General features: G+C 41.5%; 1 protein-coding gene across 4 annotated transcripts in view; it reads right to left on the reverse strand.

Moving 5' to 3' along the window:
• Positions 1–20,470, reverse strand: part of SMTN (smoothelin) — a 206,451-nt gene that overhangs the window by 80,528 nt on the left and 105,453 nt on the right. For 3 of the 4 annotated variants that reach the window (XM_068240797.1, XM_068240820.1, XM_068240812.1), the window contains exons 6-8: positions 19,423–19,522; positions 12,301–12,617; positions 1,693–1,756 (exon numbers count right to left, since the gene is read on the reverse strand). In XM_068240797.1, coding sequence (XP_068096898.1) covers positions 1,693–1,756; positions 12,301–12,617; positions 19,423–19,522 — 481 coding nt within the window. The remainder of the gene's footprint in view (positions 1–1,692; positions 1,757–12,300; positions 12,618–19,422; positions 19,523–20,470) is intronic. The other variant, XM_068240805.1, reaches the window with a different exon arrangement.

Below are 20,470 nucleotides of genomic sequence, written 5' to 3' on the forward strand. Positions count from 1 at the left end.
TGCCTGGGACTCATATACACACACACAGGAGAGCCTGCAGGGGGCGTGCATAACTTCTCCCCATCACAGCAGAGACCGTGCATTCCTCTTTGGCTCGACAATGCTTGACAAGAAAAGAAGATTAGAACTATTACAGAGACAGTGCAACTAGAAAAGGCTGCAGTAATCCAGACCACACAGGTATAGGAACTTATAGGATAGAAGAAATAAGGCTGAAAATTTTGTTACAGAGTCTCTAAGGTTTAATTACTGAAATAAAATATGAAGTGCAACAATTACCTCACCAATACCCCCCGCCCCCCCTCACATGCACCATTGGTGTCAGTAGGTCCATTCCCCTTCCCCCACCACTTGTCCATCATTGGCCGATCATGCAAAAAAGTAATTGTTGGTCAGTGGGGGAAAGGAAAAAGGTTGCCAGAGCAGAGCCCGTGCTGCTACCGCTGCCTTAATGCCACCTCTCCTCCATCCCTGCCTTGCTGACCCATTCACGCCACATGCTGACTCTTGTGCTCACCTACTCTGTCTTATTGTGCCCATTTACAGAGCAGGCTCAGAAAGGTGATGCTTCAGACGCATCAGAAGGAGTGCTACTATTTTGTCCCATGAAAAAGGGCGATCACAGTGAATCCAGCGCAGTGGACTTGGGCGCACAGGGAGTAACTTTGGCGCCGTCAGAAGATGCAGCTGAAGTTACTTTTAAAAACACAATAATTCGGCTTCCAGCAATTGCTAGAAGCAGAATTATTTCATTCCCCACCATCCCTGGTGGCCTGGAGGGGGAATAGTATTTTACACGGCCGGGACTTGTGCAGCAGCAGTATCAGCCATATACCGGCTGTATCCTGCACCCAAGTCTCCCACGCCGATTCCTCTCGTACGCGAATAAGGGGAAAACTGGACTTTGTCCCATTGAAATGGCAAAATGCTGCAGAACCCCTGAAGATTCAGAGGGAGGCCTGGTGGATGGACAAGCTAGGGGCACAGATGCCCAGAAGCTTGAACATAAACATCATAATTGAAAGAGTTTACCAGGCTAAAGACAAAGGTTGTAAATAACCGTACACACGTACGCACACACATCCAATTTTAATTGCTGCAAGAATTCTCATAACATCCTGAGATTTTGATGTGCAGACTACTGGATTTCCACCTGGTCACATAAAAACATATATTTGTATAACTGGAGACACCTCTACATTTTGTAATGCAACAAGAAAATGACTGATAGCACATGACATTTATACATTTCTGTTGCCTATAGGAGTGATGCATTTCCAGAACAGATCTAAAAATAGACAGAACATATCAACCAATCTGTATCCTTATTGCAACTGGATTTATGCTGAACAGGTTTGCTGTTAATAACTCACTGGCACATACCTAACACTACACTAGTTTACTGTGTTTCTAGGGCAACAAAGCCTATACACCTCAATTCATTGTTTGACTTGCTCTATATTCATTCATAGTTGACAGCTCTATGCAACTGGCTCCATTATCGGTTCATATTTCCTTGTACTTTGGAAATCCTTCCCACCAGTCTCTTATAAATGAGTGGTATTTATATGACATTTTTACCACGCTAAATGAATAAGTGACAACAAATTTAAGAGTATTAGAGAAACGTAGAGAACCAGCAACAGTCATCTAGCAGTGTCTGATTTCATTAGCCTCAAGCACAAGTCTTACCTGGCTCTGTGTGTGCCCTTGATTGTTTCTCCTCTGGAACAGATCCTTTATTATCAGAACTCTGCTAAGACAAACAAAAATGTTAGGTTAGGTCTACCAAACCTATTTATCCACCCCTTTTTACTACAATGTAATGAGGCAGAAAAAAATAAACTAGTCCTGTCACACAAATTATAGAATTCTGTACAGAGGAAACAATCCTTGGAAGTCGTTATAGAAGTATAAAGTCTACTCAAATTGGATCTGAATGGACCTATTAAAAATGAAATAAAAGCAAGGCTGAATCACACAGCCTTCCTGACTAGTCGCTGCTCTCAGTTTTCTAGAACACCCCAATGATCCACAACAATTCAAATGATGGCATTTTCTTAACCTGCGTAATATGTTGGCGCTTAATAAATACAATAAATAAATAATAAAACCTCTGGGTAATTAATGTGTAGGTAAATCTCCTCTGATTTGATACTCTAGCCTCTGTACCAATGCAGGGTTAAGAGGTTGACCATGTGGGGCAATGGGCACAAGCCAGGATGTATAGACACCTTTAGGTCTCTTATGCCAGAGAGCTTGCAGGAACTCCACAAAGAATCGTTTTATGAATTGTAGTCCAGGTGCTTGGAAGACATCGGCACATTCTATTGAGAGACCTAATAGACCATAATAACTAATAATATACCATATGTGGAGGAGTACCCACATTTAGCAGCCAGGTGGTGTACCATGACCTTCTTGCTAGCAGCGAATTTGGTTGGAATAAAAAGGAACTAAAAATCAAAAGTTCGAAACGGCATGTATAAATGCGATTGCAACAAATGCAAATTTGTCGAAAGGGGAGATACATCTTATAACTTGACAGATTGAAATGTTTTTATGATCAATGCGCTGCAGAAAAGGCCATTTACCAAGTCGCTCTCCATGTGACCTTATCTAGATAGGCAAGCCTGCTAGCCTCTGAACATGCAAATCAGGGAATACTTGTTAGGGGGCCCATACACTGGTTGATTTCGGTCAACATATGGCCGATTTGATCGCTCTGAATTGGCTACAAATCTGACCAATTTCGAACAGTTTACTCGATCGATCCAGACAGAAGATCTAGGTTGGCTGCCAGCCCACAGAGTTGCATTGGATTGAATACTGCAACACTGCATTTTGATCGATTTTCAATAGTTTTCATTCTAAAAAAATCTATTCCTACTGTGTTGCACACATCAGATACATTCCTGTCAGATTTGACCTGACAGGCATCTGACAGGAATCTGATAGTCGAATCTGCTGCAAAATCTGCGTATGGGTATCCCAAATTATCACTAATCCTAAATTAAATAGAAAAAAAGATAAATCCATTAGCAATCCATTTTAAAACTGTCCAAATGCTATCGCAAAGAGCATGAAGATAATGGGAATTTACACGTAAAAAATTAGCCCACACCAAGGCAGTTAGCTACTGATGAAACAACCAAAATGCATTTATCAATGTGGCAACCTCTACTCTGATTTGAACAGCGATTTAAATATAAAAGCTTTCCTGTGTGAATCATCTGAACGGTTTGCTTGCAGTTGCTCTGCTTCCCTCTGCTGGTGAATGCTATAGTATGCAAAACCCTAGAAAGAGTCGAGCCCGCATCATAAGTGTGATTTAATCAGAGTGGATGAAATGAAACCTGCGATTGGACTCATACATTGGATCCACGTGACCCTGCCCTCCATACCCTTCCTCAATCACCAGCCATGCTACACCATTTTATCACGGGCCGTGGATAAAACTACAATTTCTGTCGAGGCTGCAGCTACACCTGGCGCAAGTTGCAGATTCTGGCCAAAACAACGGATAGCAGACACATTGCAAATTTTTGCCGGAAGTCCGGTTACATTCAAGGATCCTTCCTCCTGGGACATGCAGCCAGGAACACTGTCTAACTACACAGGGTGGTAGCATGTGAGTTGCCATATTGGCCTTCATTGTATTTTGCAAGCTGGCTGGGCTGGTTAGAGGTTTGACACACTACATACAGGATCTTCTCAAAAAATTAGCATATTGTGATAAAGTTCATTATTTTCTGTAATGTACTGATAAACATTAGACTTTCATATATTTTAGATTCAAATACACACAACTGAAGTAGTTCAAGCCTTTTATTGTTTTAATATTGATGATTTTAGCATACAGCTCATGAAAACCCAAATTTCCTATCTCAAAAAATTAGCATATTTCATCCGACCAATAAAAGAAATGTGTTTTTAAAACAAAAAAAGTCAACCTTCAAATAATTATGTTCAGTTATGAATAATCTACCAGGATGTAAAAATCATTAATCAAGAATGCCCTGCAGAAGAGATTTATCCTATTATCTACATCAAGTCCACCCTTGGTGGAGGGTTGTACCCTTCCTTCTTCAACTACAGAGAGCGACTTTTTAATCCTGAGTGGGGACAATCTCCCCACCTGCTTTGACAGTGGTTGCCTACTTGGTAACCCTGGTTTGTGAGTATTAAATTAATATTATTACTCTATCAATTATACCTTACCAGTACATACTACACTATATTGGGCTCTTGGTGTTCTCTCCTTTTTTCTTTACCTGAGACAAGTGTCAAACATTAACGGTACAGCTTTGTTCCATTAACATTGTGTCAGTCTTCATGTTCAGTATGAAGGCTTGGCCAAGTAGAGTATGGGGAAACAAAGGCAACTCATCAGATCAGCAGAAAAGATCACTGGTTGCTATTGGAATTCTACAACAGCAAGTACAGTAAAAAATAATAAGTACAATACAAAGTCATTAAGATTGCTGACACCCATGACTTTTCCTACTAAATTTCCAGCTCGTCTCTTCTGGATTGACATATAGCGCTGTCAAAACACTACTTGCCGTCATGGTCATTAACATCTGCTGCACAACAATAAAGAGGAACTGTGAGGAGAATTTTAAGGAGATTGTAAACCAGTGGAGCTGGGAGGCTGTAATTTGGCATAGAGGTAGTTTGGAAGGGGGTTCCCCTCCCACCCCTCAAAATTGTGTAGGAGTTATGCATCCTGAGATATTTGCATATCATGATATTAAAGGCTGGATAAGGAATGAGTTGCATGTGATGTCATTATCCACAAGGCTTTGCATCAGTAGGTCGAATTTTAATTAGGCCTACAGAGTTAAGAGGGGTTTCACCTTTTCAGCTGGATTTCCATTGGCTGCAGGACTTTCTCCTCTGAGAACTTGGTTTTCCCTGATAAACCTGCCATCAGCTTTATACTGGTGGCGAGTTTATTTCCACCTTATAGGTGCTCTTAAAATCACTGCCGTTTAGAACCTCAGTAATTGAGACTACGGTAGTAGTGACATCTCTCACATGACAAGGCCTTAGCTGTAATGTTGTAGATGACGGAATACAGGGCAGCACATTACAAAGCTCTATGTAATAAACATATGTATATGAATATTACATAAGGACTTGTCAGAGCTCCTGTTTAATTTCTTTTTCAAGGTACAGGTGGCAATGCATTATATGAGGTTTTTAATGGATTAACTATAGACATCAAATGAACAATATTCTATTAAAAAAATAAGGACAGATGTTTGGTTGTTTTATTGATCAAACTGAAACAACATCTCCATTCCTTATGTCAATGTTCCCATAGCTTTGCACCAAATCACGCAGTAGAAAGCTAGAGACAATTATGAAATGATATTAGAGAAGATTTCAAAACTACATCAGTCAATAACATGATCTACCAGACATCTCCAAGTGTGTGGTCAGAATATGGGCTGTTAAACCAAGTCTATAAATCACAGTTTACCTCCAGACGACGTCAGACTGCAGCTTATTTGTGATAACCAATAGGTCATACAACTTGTCTGTGGCTAAAACCAACATGAGAGAAAGGAATTGGAAATAAGAAAAGCAGGTGTTCCGTTTACCTTTCATAGCCATGACTAGGGAAGAATGCAAAATAAATAAATGCATGTGCAATAATAAATGATCGTGCAAAATAAAAATAAAGATAAAAAAAACATTTGAAAGAGCCCCAAGAGCTGAACAGTAGATACAATGGAATCTGTTAAATTATGCTGGGTACACACGATGCAATTCCCGCCTGATCAACAGGTGATTGTACAGAAGTTGCATCATGTGTACCAGGGCTGTGGAGTCGAGGGGCTTGATTCACAAAACGGTGCTAGCTGTTAGCAAATGGTTTTCACATAGAAAAAAATTCACGTTCACGCAAGAACACGAATTTATCGTGCGAATGTGACCGTTAACACGTGGAAAATTCATGTTAATGCGAATTTTTGTGCACGATAACCGTTATCACGCGAAATTTTGCGCAAAGCACTTTTCACAGCATGCCAACAGTTAGCACTGTTTTGTGAATCAAAGTTGGAGCAGTTTTGGGTACCTAGAGTCGGTGGTTTCAATAAACTGAGTCGGATGATTTTCAAACCAAATCCATAGCCTTTGGAAAAATTAGACTAAGGAGTCGAAGTCGAGGGGTCTGAATAATTTTGGGCACCCGGAGGCGGAGCCGGTAGTTTCATAAACGGATGAGTCGGATAATTTTTTTACCGACTCCACAGTCCTGATGTGTTCATGTCTAAAGTGCACTCGATCAATAAAACAATCGATTTTCCAATTATTAGTCTGCAAAATCGATCACTTTGTCGATCAGGGGCTGATCAGACATGTCAGAAATAATCGCCTGATTCCCGTGAATCAGCCGGAAAATTGTACTGTGTGTACCTAGCATATTATTTAGGTTTTTAACTCTAAACAAGACTAGACTATGGGGTTCTGGGAAATCCCATTTAGGATTTGGTCTGTAAATATAATTGTGTATAGCAGCTTATTTTCACTTCAGGTTCACATTAACCATTATTATAGTGTTTGAGAGTGTGATTGAGCAATTTCCAAGTCAAATTCATAAGAGTGAATCTTCTTATGCAAAAACAAACAAAAAAAAACCCCAACATTCTAAAATGACATAGATGAGTCAGCTAGCAGGCTACATAGAGTGATTTGTGCAGCTGATAACTTTTGAAGGAAAAAAAGTATTACTTCTATTATTATAGCCTATGCTCAATCCAATTACACTTCATGAAGTTATCATATAAAGCCACAACACCCAGACAAGATTCTTCCCAAACGTATCACAGGCTGCTAATTACAGATTTATTAGTCATGTCTCCGCATAGATCACATGTACTAAAATAGCACAAAACCCTACTACTTTACATAGAAACTATTTGGGTGGGGGGGGGGGGGGGGGGGAACACAAAAATTGTCAACTCCTTTCAAATGCAAATAATATCATTAATATGGTAATACAACAGACTGCTTTAAAAAAATGGGTACTTATCCATTAGCCGGGCGCATCTGGCAGGTGGCGCTGTTGTTGCCAATTTCAATCATACAAGCTTCACGTAACAAAAAACTGTGATTGTAACCGCCGCAGATGGTGCTAATTGTATTACTAGTTGACGTAACAATATGTATTAAAAAAGTGAATTAAATGACAAATAAGCCGGCGGCAATGTAACAGATCACGCCGCCGGCTTCGTGTCTCGCTGTCCTCCCCCCATGGGCTCTCTCCTATAGAACACTGGCAGCCCTGGGGATACTCGTGTCCCCCCAGAGTCGTTCGTCGCAATAAAACAAGCAGGATTCCCTGCCGCGACGAACGACTGAGGGGACACGCATGTCCCCCCCCCCCCCAGTGTTCTATAGGAGAGAGGGCAAAGGGGGAGGAGAGCGAGACTCGAAGTCGGCGGCTTGATCTGTTACATTGCCGACGGCTTATTTGTCATTTAATTAACTCACTTTTTTAATAGACATATTGTTACGTCAACTAGTAATACAATTAGCACCACCTGCGGCGGTTACAATCACAGTTTTGTTACGTGAAGCTTGTATGATTGAAATTAGCAACAACAGCGCCACCTGCCGGATGCGCCTGGCTAACGGATAAGTACCAAAAAATGTATTTAGAGCTATTGGATTTGAAAAGTATATATCGTTTTCCTGGCATCCTTGGACAGCACCAACACACTACTGAGGTACTTTGTCGCCACTTGCTGGTCTAAAGCGTTATGTGCAGGAAGTACGATCCTTCCATTGAACTGAGTTCTCATATAAAGACATGAAAACAAATTACTGAGGGAAAGGGAATAAGAAACAGTTGAGAAGCCAGTCAGACACCACAACTGCAGCTTCATTGAGTGTGCAGCTTGATTGCTGCAGCAGGGGGAGCCCACTGAGGTCACACTTCTATGCAGGCAGATTGTGCAGCAGGACACAGGAATCGCCTGCAAGGCTACGTTTTCACTGTAGCGTGAAATTTTCACGGCCAAAAACGAAAAACAAAAAAATCTTAAGATTTTTCTAATTGGTAAAAATTTGCTTGTAAATTTGTACGCTTTTTCATTAGTCAAATAAAACAATCTGCCTAGTAACAGGTTAGTCATGACTGCTGGCAACTTCCTGTAACCATGGATTTAATCAGAATTTTCACATAAACATCACAAAAATTTGTGTTGCTATGCAAAGCATTGCACGCAAATCGTCCACGAGTCCGAAAAAAATGATGCAGGACCTCAGTTTTTTCCACACGCACGAAAATTTGCATTGAATGGAAACCGCCCCATTCACTACCATTAGTTGCCAAATCAATGCAAATTTTCTGAGAGAAAAGTCTGACACAAAACACACAAGTGGAAACCTAGACTTTCAGTAATAGCTCAGCTGTGAATGCGTCCATTTTAGAAATGTGCTCATTTCCTGTCATAGGTACAGGGTGTGATAGTAGGAAAAACAATATCACGTTTCTGTATGTGTGTTAACATTGTTCTCAAAAGAAATTGTGCCAAAAGAGGTGCCAGCTCTCAGCACCTGTGTATACCCGCAATAGACAGTGTGCAGGAGAATAAAGACTTCAGTCAAGTTACTTTGCAATGATTAACAGACTACAGCTTCACAGAAACTGGACCTGCCAAAAGACTTTAACAGGCCAACAACAAAGAGTACATAATGTAACCTTTATTGGCAGATAAGCTATCCAAATACAAGGCTTGAAGATAAAAAGAGAAATTTCTTTGGATAGAGCAATAAATAAGAACATTTTATAAAATATAGAAAAAAGTAAGGTCCCCCTCCTTCTATACATAGGACTATTAGCCAAATGTCAAATGAAAATAAAGGGTAATGGTGACATGCAACAAACAAAGCATCAGTATCCTTATTGTGCTACAAAATAGGACAATTCTACTTTGCAACATAATAAAGAGTAGAATTGTATAATGGCCTAGGCTTGTTGCAGGTCTCAAAATTTTGACTTTGAAGATTTCAAGGTACATTTTTCCAATGCTCCCCAGAGAGTTATCACTTATGTAGCCCTACAATCTCCTGTTATACTTGATTGACAGCTACAGACAATGTAAAGATTCATGTTTGTTTTGGATCTTAAAAAGACAAACCTGGAAGTTGAACTAGGGTATTCTAGTCATTAACCTCCCTAGAGAGGTAACCCAGAGTCAGGCTCAGGGTGGGGGGAAAAAAAGCCAGGAGCAGTAACCCCGAGCCTGACTCGGGGTAGTCACCGGGAGGCTTGTGCAGAGTATAGCATGTAGCAGGCGTTTTAACTCACCTCCCCTGGAACCCAGACCCGGGCAACCGTTTCCTTCCTGTCCTCAGAGGCTCTGGATCCCTCTGGTGAGATGGCTGTCTAATCATGACGACAGCTGGCGATTTCACTACAGGGTTATAGCCACCCAGAGGACGGAGGGAGAACTGCAGCTCTGGATATCAGAGAGGTGAGTAGGTGCAGGGGCTGCTGCAGGCCATTTAGCAGCGTGATTTTTTTTTGCCAGGTTAGGGTCTAAAAGCATGCAAAAAATTGCAACACTTCTAGACCCCAAAATCTGGAAATAATCATACCGCCAGAAAGGTTAAAGGAAACATCCAGGAAACTTAAAAAAAATAAAATCACTTACTTGGGGCTTCCTCCAGCCCCAGGAAGCCTAGGCGTCCTTTGCTCCAAGCCTGTCAACCGGGGTTCTCTCCCTAGCAGTCCCCACTTCGCTAGGTCGACAGACACATTGTATGTGTGCAGTTAGGCATGCAGAGTACAAATGGATCTATTCAACCATTTGGCAGTCACCTCTATAGGACTACTCCAAAGGTGCACATAATGAGAGTTGCCACTAGAGGGAGTCAGAGGAGATGCTGTGACAAACCTTAAAGAGTAACTGTCAGGCTGCAAAGGCTAATTTAAACCTCTATTCTCCTGTGTTACACAGTTTAGAAGGAAGCCAAAAAGGCAATACTGAAGTTAAAAATCTCTCTTAGGCCTGGTGCACACCAGAGGAGTTTTTCTGAGCGTTTTGAGTTTTTAAATCTGCTGCTAATGTTATCCTATGTGTCTGTGCACACTGGATCAATGAGGTTTTGTAAAAAACCCCATAGCATTACATTGGGAAGAGCTTTTGAAAGCTTTTCCCAATGTAATGCTATGGGGTTTTTTACAAAACCTCATTGCTCCAGTGTGCACAGACACATAGGATAACATTAGCAGCAGATTTAAAAACTCAAAAAGCTCAGAAAAACTCCTGTGGTGTGCACCAGGCCTTACTTTGATCCTTGCTGAACAGCAAGGCTGGTTATTCCCAAGCCCTTAAGGAGGCCGCCAGGCCGCATAACATACTGCAAAGCATTCTGGGGCTGCTTCTTCTTCCCACTCTGCACTACCTTGGGTCCTCCCCCTTCATTTCCCTATCACGCCCAGAGGCTGTTTTCACAGTGGGAAGTTACAGGCTCATGTTACAGCAGCTTGTAACAGCACAGCACTGAAAAAAAAAAAAAAAAATCACAGGGCACATGTTCCGTTAGAGTATACTGCATGAGTCTGCTATTGTTCCTAGCCACATGGCTAATTAATATTCACGGCACAGTAGTGTTGTCTATTAGGATATTTGAATCATCAGGAAGCAGGGCGAATATTACATCACAATTGGCTTCATAGGAGACAGACAAACATGGAACCTGCCATGAGCTGTCAGGAGCATCATTCTCTGCAAATACTATATAAAAATTCTGTGAAATCCAAACGTGGACAGTGAAATGCATATGTAATGTAAGTACAGACAATATTTAGCTACTGATATATGTGTTTTTTTTCCTCTGAGACCCTATACCTAACAGCTCCTCTTTAAGAGATCCCAGCGCAGAGAAGTGCAGTGAGAAGGTTCTACAGCACTTCCACAGCACTCTGCATATTGGTAGGGCTACCTAACACTGGGAGTACATTTGGCTATTGAACGTGGTTAGGAGAGCTGCCTAATACTGTGTCACATCTAACTACTTATGGGGGGGGGCAGGCATGTGGCTACCTATAAAAAGTGGAGCTGCCTAATGCTGGGGGAACACCTGGCTACCTATGTTGTGGAGGGGACTACCTAATACTGGGGGAACAACTGGCTAGGCTACCTAATGCAGGGGGCACATCTAGTTACCTACTATACTGTGGAACCAAACCTACCTAATACTGGGGGCACACCTGGCTACCTATAGTGTGTGTGTGTGTGTGTGTGTGTGTGTGTGTGTGTGTGTGTGTGTGTGTGTGTGTGTGTGTGTGTGTGTGTGTGTGTGTGTGTGTGTGTGTGTGTGTGTGTGTGTGTGTGTGTGTGTGTGTGTGTGTGTTCAATCTACTTAATACTGGGCTATAATGAGGTGAGCACAATTTGGGGGTGCACTTTAGTATCTGCCTCTAGTGCCGCAGAACCTTGCCCTGTTACTGATATAACTTGTGGGATACAGCCTTTTGTGAGGACGGAACATTGTTTTGTGGGACATTACTCATGGCATGGAAGTGTAGCTTGGTAACTTTTACCATGAAGGCTCCTTCAAAGGAACCACCAGTAATTATTTGACTACAGAACATGAAATTTCAACTTCAATGTTGCAAAACTGTCACAGAAGGAATTGTTAAACAATCACAAATGTTGCCAAGCCCCTGAAGTCCACTCAGGGCCACCCAAGTTCTACTGTATTCAGCTATCTGCATTCCATTACAGAACGCTGGAAACAACGCACATACCCTAAAAACTGAGAAGCCCAAAATTCAGCATTAACTAGAAGATAGTAAAGAGGCACCGCTGAGGCCCGGAAATGCATCAGGACTGGCCTACACAGAAGCCAATAGAGTGAGTAAAGCCAGTTTTTAATTTACAGTGAGAACAATTTACATTCCTTTAAAAAGTGACCTAATTTTACTGAAGTACTGCCTATATACTAGCTTAAGCATAAAGTTTTTTTTCTCTTTTTTATTTTTTATTTTTATTTTTAAATAAACTCACTGAAACCTAAACCCAAGTACCTCTATTATTCAGAAGCTTGGCAAGAAGTCTTAGAGACATTCCATTGCAAAAGTCAGAGCTCATTACATTCTTACAGCCGCACATCCATTCAGACGCCACAGACTGTTCAGAAGCACCCTGTTTAATTATCCTTATGTGTAGTAATGAAGTGTTTGTCTTATTAAATGAGAAGACAAAATTGTGCCTTCAGTTATTCTCTCATACCCCCCACTGAAAAGCAGGCGAAGACAGGAAACAAACTTACATGGTTTGTCCTTTTCTCAGCTTTGATGGTTTCCATAGACTCAGACTTTCGTTCTTCCAGTAAACTCTGCTTTTCAATATCTGGAGGTTTATCATGGTCTGCGTCACTGATCTGTGCGGCTGACTCCATAAACACCTCATTACTTCCATTCTGAGGAGGGTCCTCAGAGTACTCCTCGGAATCTGTGCTGAGTGTGGAGTGCTCGGTTGTATGGGACTGGGTCACATGTCCAGTCTCTGAGGATGAAGAGGATGATGAAGAGGACAATTTGTCTCTCAGGGGGGCACTTAGGTGCAGCACCATATCAGATGGGGAGTCTGTAAATGAAATGATAAATTGTTATCATAAGGCAGCATTGCAGTACCAAAGCATTCAGATTGGCAAGAAATGTGCGATTTACCTCACAAAGGAAAAGTTAAAGCGGATCCGAGATGAAAAACTAACTAGAACAAGTAACTTGTCTTTATATATTATCTAAAGTTTAGATAGTTTACACATCAAATCTAGATGAAAACAGCTTTAATAGAATATGATTATTTCTTCATGTGATACAATAACAGCAGCCATGTTTGTAAACATTACACAGAGGCAGGCTTATCTGCATCTTGAGCAAAAAAAACCTTAATCCCCCCCCCCTCCTCCCCTCTGCAATCTCTGGCTAGTAATACCTCCCCCTCCTCCTGCCCAGACTGAGCTCCCACGAGCCCTTGCTACTGTCTGAAAGTGCCAAGGCTCTCTGAAATGCTGTGGAACGAGGCTTGTTTAGTTTAAAAGAATTCAAGTATTAAGGCTGCTTACACACAGGGACGTTACAGGCGCACGTTAGTGCGCCTGTAACGCTCCCCCAACGCACAGCAATGTAACACAAGTGGGCTGTTCACACAGCCCACGTTGCGTTACATGTAACGCTGCACGTTCTCCCGAAAGTGCAGCATGCTACGGCGTTAGAGCGGCTATAGCCGCGTTAGACTGTTTGCACATGCTCAGTGGGGGGCAGAGAGGAGGCGGGGAGAGCCAGCTACAGTAGCCGCGCACATGGCTACTTAATATTCACTGCACTGGCGGCAGCTGATTGGCCGGCGGGACCACGTGATGCGGAGTGTCTCGCTCCGCATCACGTGGTCCCGCCGGCCAATCAGCACCACTCTGGGAGACCTTATAGGGATAGAGCCACCTAACGCGGCTCACTCTATCGTCCTTTCTTGCAGCACCATACGTTGTGTTAGGTGCACGTTATGCGACCTTAACGTGGCACCTAACACAACGTCTTGGTGTGCAAGTAGCCTAAAACAAAAAAAGTATTTGGCTTGAGGAATGCCCTATAAACAATAGAAAAGGAACACAATTATGCAATGAGTAAAAGTTAATCGCGGATCCACTTTAAATACATAATAAAGGACAGGTTAAATATACAAAAAAAGTTATATTTTGGTTATGGGAAAATAATGGTACCTTGAATTCAGTATTCAACTTTATATGACTCAGAGGGGACAATATGATGGGTGGGGGGCAATTACTGTACTGGAGTGTTAGAGGCAAGTAGGTGTATTAGATCAATAGATCAAACAAATCTGGTATATAGCAATAAAATGTTTCAGTCACTAAAGAGGACTTACAGAAGGTGAAGAACAGTGAAGAGAATATAGATCATGTTATGTCTACTTTAAAGAGGTGAACATAATGTAATAAAAACGTGCTTCATTTTTACAATAATTATGTATAAATGATTTAGTTAGTGTTTGCTCTTTGTAAACTATGTCCTCTCTCTGATTTACATTCTGACATTTATCAAATGGCTACATCTTTACTGCTGGCAGGTGATGTCACTGGAAGGAGATGCTGCTTGCTTTTGTGGCAGTTGGAAACAGCTGTTATTAACCACAATGCAACAAGTGTGATGTTAGTACCTCAGTGCTGTGAGGTGCTGACATCACACTGTGGGAGGGGTTCAGCCACAAAATCAGCCTACAGAGCCCCGATGATCCATTTGAGAAAAGGAATAGATTTCTCATGGGAAAGAGGGTATCCGCTACTGATTGAGATGAAGTTAAATTCTTGGTTACGGTTTCTCTTTTTGACAGTTGGGGAGTGTAAGGGGGTGGTCAGGGTTTGGAATAGGGAGGGAGCGGGATGGCTTGTTATGTGGAGGTTTCCATTGTTGTACTATATGCAAAACTTCAATACAATTCAACTGTTAAATAAAAATAAAAATTCAACAGGAAATTTCAAGGTAATTTATTCCCATTCAGTTCAATCAGAGTGGTCAAACCTGGAGGGGGGGGGGGGGGGGGGGAGGGAGGGGCAGGGGAGGATTTGAAAAGGGAAAAAAAAATAAAAGGTGCGTGAAGGCACCTTAAATTGCCCAAAACTGAAAGGTGACTGGTCAGACATGTTGGGGACAAGTTTTCAGCAGATTTGATTAAAGAGATATCAGAGATTGATAGGGTCAATAGATATAGATAGATATATACATATATACACATATACACATATACACATATACATACACACACACACACACACACACACACACACACACACACACACACACACACACACACACGTGTAGTCAGGTCTTTACTGAACACAGTGTTCATTTATTTTGAGTTTAAAAACACCTTCTCTAATGTTTTTCCTAATCATCTTCTAAATTATGCCTATAAGAGGTAATGGATATTTCTACACTTCTTCTACAAAGAAATGGCCCTGTTTTTAACACTTCAACATTCTTCCTAATGCAAGCATTTTTGTGGATTGAGATTCATTGCTGAATTGCAAAACTTATTCTGAGTCTGCAGTGATTAAGCAACCCATTCCCGTGATGCTTTCTCTAGTCTGTCCTTGCTTCCCATGTGTAATCTGCTAGTAGTGCAGAAAGCTGCAGTAAGGGGGCAGTGCTGCCTCAGTAATCTCCACTCCTCATCACTGTAAGTAAACTGCTTTTCTTTTCACTAAACAGGCAGCAACTACACTTTTATGAACATATAAAAATGGATCTAAATTCTGAATTAAAAAAAAAAAAAAACAACAATCACTGCAGAAGGAAATGGACGTGTGAAAATGAAGATTTGGAGTGGTTGTGTTCACATAATCGTGGACAGTTGCCACAGCCACAAGGAAACCCCATGAAACAGGTTTGTAAAATCATTTATTGGCTGCAGATTGAACTGGAATAGTAATCTCAATGTTCCATTGTGAAAAAGGATTGTGGAACTGCACTGTAATTGTCAAATTGACAGGGAGGAAAATACCTAAACAACCCATTTACTGACAAGGAGTCGTATCCATACAGAGTTCATGGGATTGCTGTGGAGAATTTACATCTACTATTCAGCTTGGTCATATAGAAATATACTGTACTGTTGCGGGGGTACAAAGGCCCAGCAGGGTTCACTTCAGGAGCTACAACAGGACTGGTATAACCAAATGGCTCTGAATTAACTGCCAAAGCACTCTATGCAGCATACTTGTATTTAATGATCTAAGCATCTTTTCTTGTACAGCAATCCCTATATCTTGTCACTGAATATAGCAGCAAATATAGCAGCTGTGTATTTTTCTGCTGGATCAGACAGAGAAAGACGTTCACACATCTCAATTTCAGATAACTGGCTCTATTCACAAAAAACTTCTCATAAATGACTTATTTATCACGCATTTGATAAAAATAAATAAACTTTCAGCACATTTACTAGCAAAAGAATCAAAAGTTGTTCCTGATCAACTTCATTTCAATATTACTTTTCTTATCCATTGGCCGTAGCAATAACCCCTGCCATTGCAGGTGGACCAGAGGCTTTGGGGGCTCCTCCAAATCCATCTCCCTAACTGCAAGTGCAGCCAATTAGCAAGAAAACCTCCCCATTTACTCACACAAAAAAAAAAAAATGCGTGCAGGAGTGTGTGTGATTATTTCCTGCTTCCAGGGGCTGCTTCACAGCAGAATACTCTCTGCTGCCATTTGCTGGCTCCCAATCCGTGGGGTTCGGGTAGAAAGGGGGCCCCATGCTGTTATTTATGCAGGGGGGGGATGTAAAGTCTAGTTATGACCCTGTCCTTATGTTACTTTTTTAAGCTCCCAAAGAACAAAAAATGTAATTAACTATACAGAGTAAAACTGTGAATCAGGCCAATTGTACCTTAAAAAACAATTCCATCCAAACTTATATTTGGAGTTTGTATAAGACAAGAAGAACCTCTGCAGAACTTCTAGTGCTATCTGGACTAATAGTAGGGAGAAATTCAATACTTCTAGTTGCTTTGTCTTGTGTCACAAAGGACAGGAAGGGAGGGAAATCTCTACAAAAAGGGACACTGGCAGGAAAAATTAGGGATGGGGTCCACTGAAGCGCCTTCTGGAGCATTTTATGCTCTTGAGGAATCAATGGCTGTGCTGGGGCAACAGATGTTGGCGATTCCACTGCAGTGTTTGCCATTTTTAAATAGATTTAATTCAAAGACTTCAGGGTCCAAAATTTCATTTCTTCAAAACACCCCAGAAAGCACTCAGTGTTTTTACCTTTTTTGATAGTGATTTGCCATTCCTAGTGGGCCTCCGCATTCAGGGCTCAGACACACTATAAGTGCTTTCTTTCCGTCCAGAGCTTTGAGAGCTTTTTAAAAATACTCCCATTGACTTACCGTACATTAAAGTCACAGTAAAATTGTGCGATTTTTACATGATTTTACCATGATTTTAAATGTAAGTCAATAGGATAGTTTTTTTTAAAAAAAAGCTCAGAAACTTGGATGCCCAAAACGTGCTTATAGTGTGTCTGAACCCTTAAAGAGAATCTGTACTCTAAAATTTTTACAGCAAAAAGCATACCATTCTATTCATTATGTTCTCCTGGGCCCCTCTGTGCTGTTTCTGCCACTCTCTGCTGCAAACCTGGCTTGTAATTGCCAGTTTTAGGCAGTGTTTACAAACAAACTAACCAGCTTGTGATAGGCTCACATAAGCAGAGTGTGTGAGTCATACAGAGCCTGCAGGGGGCCTGGAGGGGGTGTGTATAGCTTCTACCAATCACAAGCAGCCCTGCACATTCCACACATTCCAGCCTTAGCCCGGCTGTGCCGACAGAAGAAAACAGATTAGATCATATAACAGAGATAACACAGCCACTGTGTAATTAGGAAAAGCTGCAGTAAGCCAGAGCACATTAGAACAGGCAAAGGAACTTATAGGATAGAAGAACTAAGGCTGAAAAATGTGTTACAGAGTCTCTTTAATGAGGAAAACTGATATAGCAATTATTAGATTTTTTACTGCCATCAGTATTCCCATTGAAGTAATGTCCCCACTTTATCTTTTACAAGTTGTCACAAAAGACAGGAAGTGAGGGGAAAAACCATCCCAGCAGGAGTAAAGACAGCAACAGCAATGTGACGCCACTCATTTATTCAAAACAAAATTTTAGATGGCCTATGGCTGTAAAGACTTGCTTGTTATAAACTAGTGGTTACGGATAACTAGACATTTTCAAAACAGTTTTATGGAGCTCTGTAATTGAGGAGGTAGATGAAGTGAATAATCCAATGCTCCTAACCATACCCACTAGTGACCTCTACTGGCCATATGGCCATATGCCACACCTTTACCAGCAGATTTGTGGAATTATAAGCATATACTAAAAAGAACTGCCAACTAAAATGGGAGGGGGTCTGTTGACATTAAATAGCAGTTGTGTGATGATAAACCTATGGAGCTGCTGCTGTGTCTTGCCATTTCTGTGGGTGCAGCACACATGGTATTGCCTCACTGACTAGAGACTGATTAGAGGGCTACAAGTGTGGCCAGTCCTGACCTGCTTGCTTTGAATTACTGTGAAGCCACAAAATAAAGAAGGCAGCAAAAAAAAAGGCAAATTCATCTTACTGACCACTGTGCATTATACGCCAATGATATGATTATGTATTGATAACAATCATTTGTTCTCACAATAAGTGACAGGTCACTATTTTTTTTACAAAAAGTGACACCAACTACATCATTATCAGGCTGGGCTAGGAACAGCAGCAAGCACCAAGCCAACATCAAATCAGCAGTGTCAGGCTGGCACTAATCCAACAGCAGATCAGCAACAGCTATGCAAGGGAGGCCAACTAACCAGGAATGCACCAGCACAGACAGACCAGACCAGGCAGCCACTCCAGTGTAGTGGCCCAGCAAAGCCAGTCTAATCAGCCAGACCAACAACAAATATCAGACAAGGAGGTAAGTGTATTTAATGTTCAGATGGTGACATGTAGCAACATGTTCTTCATAAAATGATGTACATTGTCAAACAACTGAAATTTTATTGTGGTGTGTCACAAATTAAAGGTTTGGAACCTTGCACTAGAGGCTAGGAAAACACAATAAAGCTTAGTTTACCTGATCATAAACTCTTTTCTTCTACAGTTCTGGAAGATCTTAAAGGGGAATTCATTGAAGTGTCAGTGGATTGAACAGCAAATGGGGTGACATGCTTACTGTATTGTACATGTGGATAAGATCATCCAAGCATAGGTCATTCTTCGTTTTCTCCCCCCAAGTTATGCCAAAAAAGGTGTGACTGTTTAATATTACAGCACTTTGGCATGCTTGAAACATGTCATCCGCATGAGGGGGCAGAAAGTGGAGAGGACATTGTGACCAAATGGGGGAAGGTGGCTGGGTCTCTACCTGGATTGGAGCCAAACTGCCAATTTATTGTAGCAACATAGTCAAAGGCACAATGTTTCAGTCCTGACGGAAAGTGCTGGAGCACCTGGCTCACTGATACGTCAAGACTATGGAGGATTCAGTTCATGTCCCATGAACACAGTAATTGAAGTATTTGGTTGAGTAAACTTAATTTAGGGGCATATGTACTATGTATTATTTATAATTTATATTTCTCCAATTCTCACTTTCCTGCTAAATAGCACAAACCAATTAATGTAAGGGGCGAGTATGATAAGACATTACAAGAGCCATTCCTTTCTGCACATCTTCACGCACTGAACCACCCATCATAGATCACAAGCTATACAGATACTGAGGAAATGCAGACTCGTGCTACTGGTTTTTTAGAAGGCCAAATCACAAACAAGCAGTACTAAGCATCTCTCCTCATATAAACTGCCAAGACTGCATACCATCCACTGTGCTGTGGCTGCCCCCGTTCTGACTGCTGCGGAGCTCATGGATCTGAGCCTTGATGAGCTTTCTTTCCTCAAAGTCTTCTTTCTCTTGAGCCTAGGAAAAAAAAAAGACATACCACTATCTGTAGTTGTTTATAAGTCAGATGATAATGAAACATCTATGCATGCAACGTTTCCTTATATTGTCTACTCAAGAAAGAAAACGCATGTGGAGCACAGAGCGAGGGACACTTAAAGTGGCACTGAAGTAAACAAAAAAGTATGATATGAAATGTGTAATACAACTAATGAATAGAACATTAGTAGCAAAGAAAAGAGTCATTTTTATTTTCAGTTATATAGTTTTTTTTGTTTTGTTTAGAACATTGCATTATTCTGTAATATTTGCAGTTTACAAACTACACACTGCATTTTAAACTATGAAACAGAGCAAAGCTAATTACCATTTGAACTCCCCTGCAGTAAAACCTTATCTAAAGCTGCATCTCACTGTTTCAGAGAGCTCAGAGAAGCTCTTTTGCATGGATAACAAGTGACGTTGCTTAACTCTTCCTGTACCGGAAACAATATGTGACATATCTTTGCTACTAATGTTCTATTTCTTAGTTGTACTACACATACAATTCATTTATTTTCACTTAAAGAGACACTAACTAGAAAAACGACCACTGGGGGTACTCACCCCGGGAGGGGTAAGCCTCTGAATCCTAATGAGGCTTCCCCCATCCTCCTCCGTCCCATGGGGGTCTCGCTGCAGCCCTTTCAAAGCCGGCCTGACAAATTCGTCAGCCTGTTCAATATTTACCTTTCCAGGCTCCAGCGAGGCGCTGTTTCGGCTTCGAAGTAGACGGAAATACCCAATCTCAGTCGGGTCCGTTCTACTGCGCAGGCGCCGGAGACTTGCGCCTGCGCAGTAGAACGAACCCGACTGAGATTGGGTATTTCCGCCTACTTCGGAGCGCAGCACCGCTACTGCGCCTGCACTGGAGCCAGGAAGGTAAATATTTATATCGGCGACGTTCAGAGGGGCACAGCGGGGCCC

The sequence above is a fragment of the Hyperolius riggenbachi genome, chromosome 1 (assembly GCF_040937935.1).
Source record: "Hyperolius riggenbachi isolate aHypRig1 chromosome 1, aHypRig1.pri, whole genome shotgun sequence".
NCBI classification, from domain to species: Eukaryota; Metazoa; Chordata; class Amphibia; order Anura; family Hyperoliidae; genus Hyperolius; species Hyperolius riggenbachi.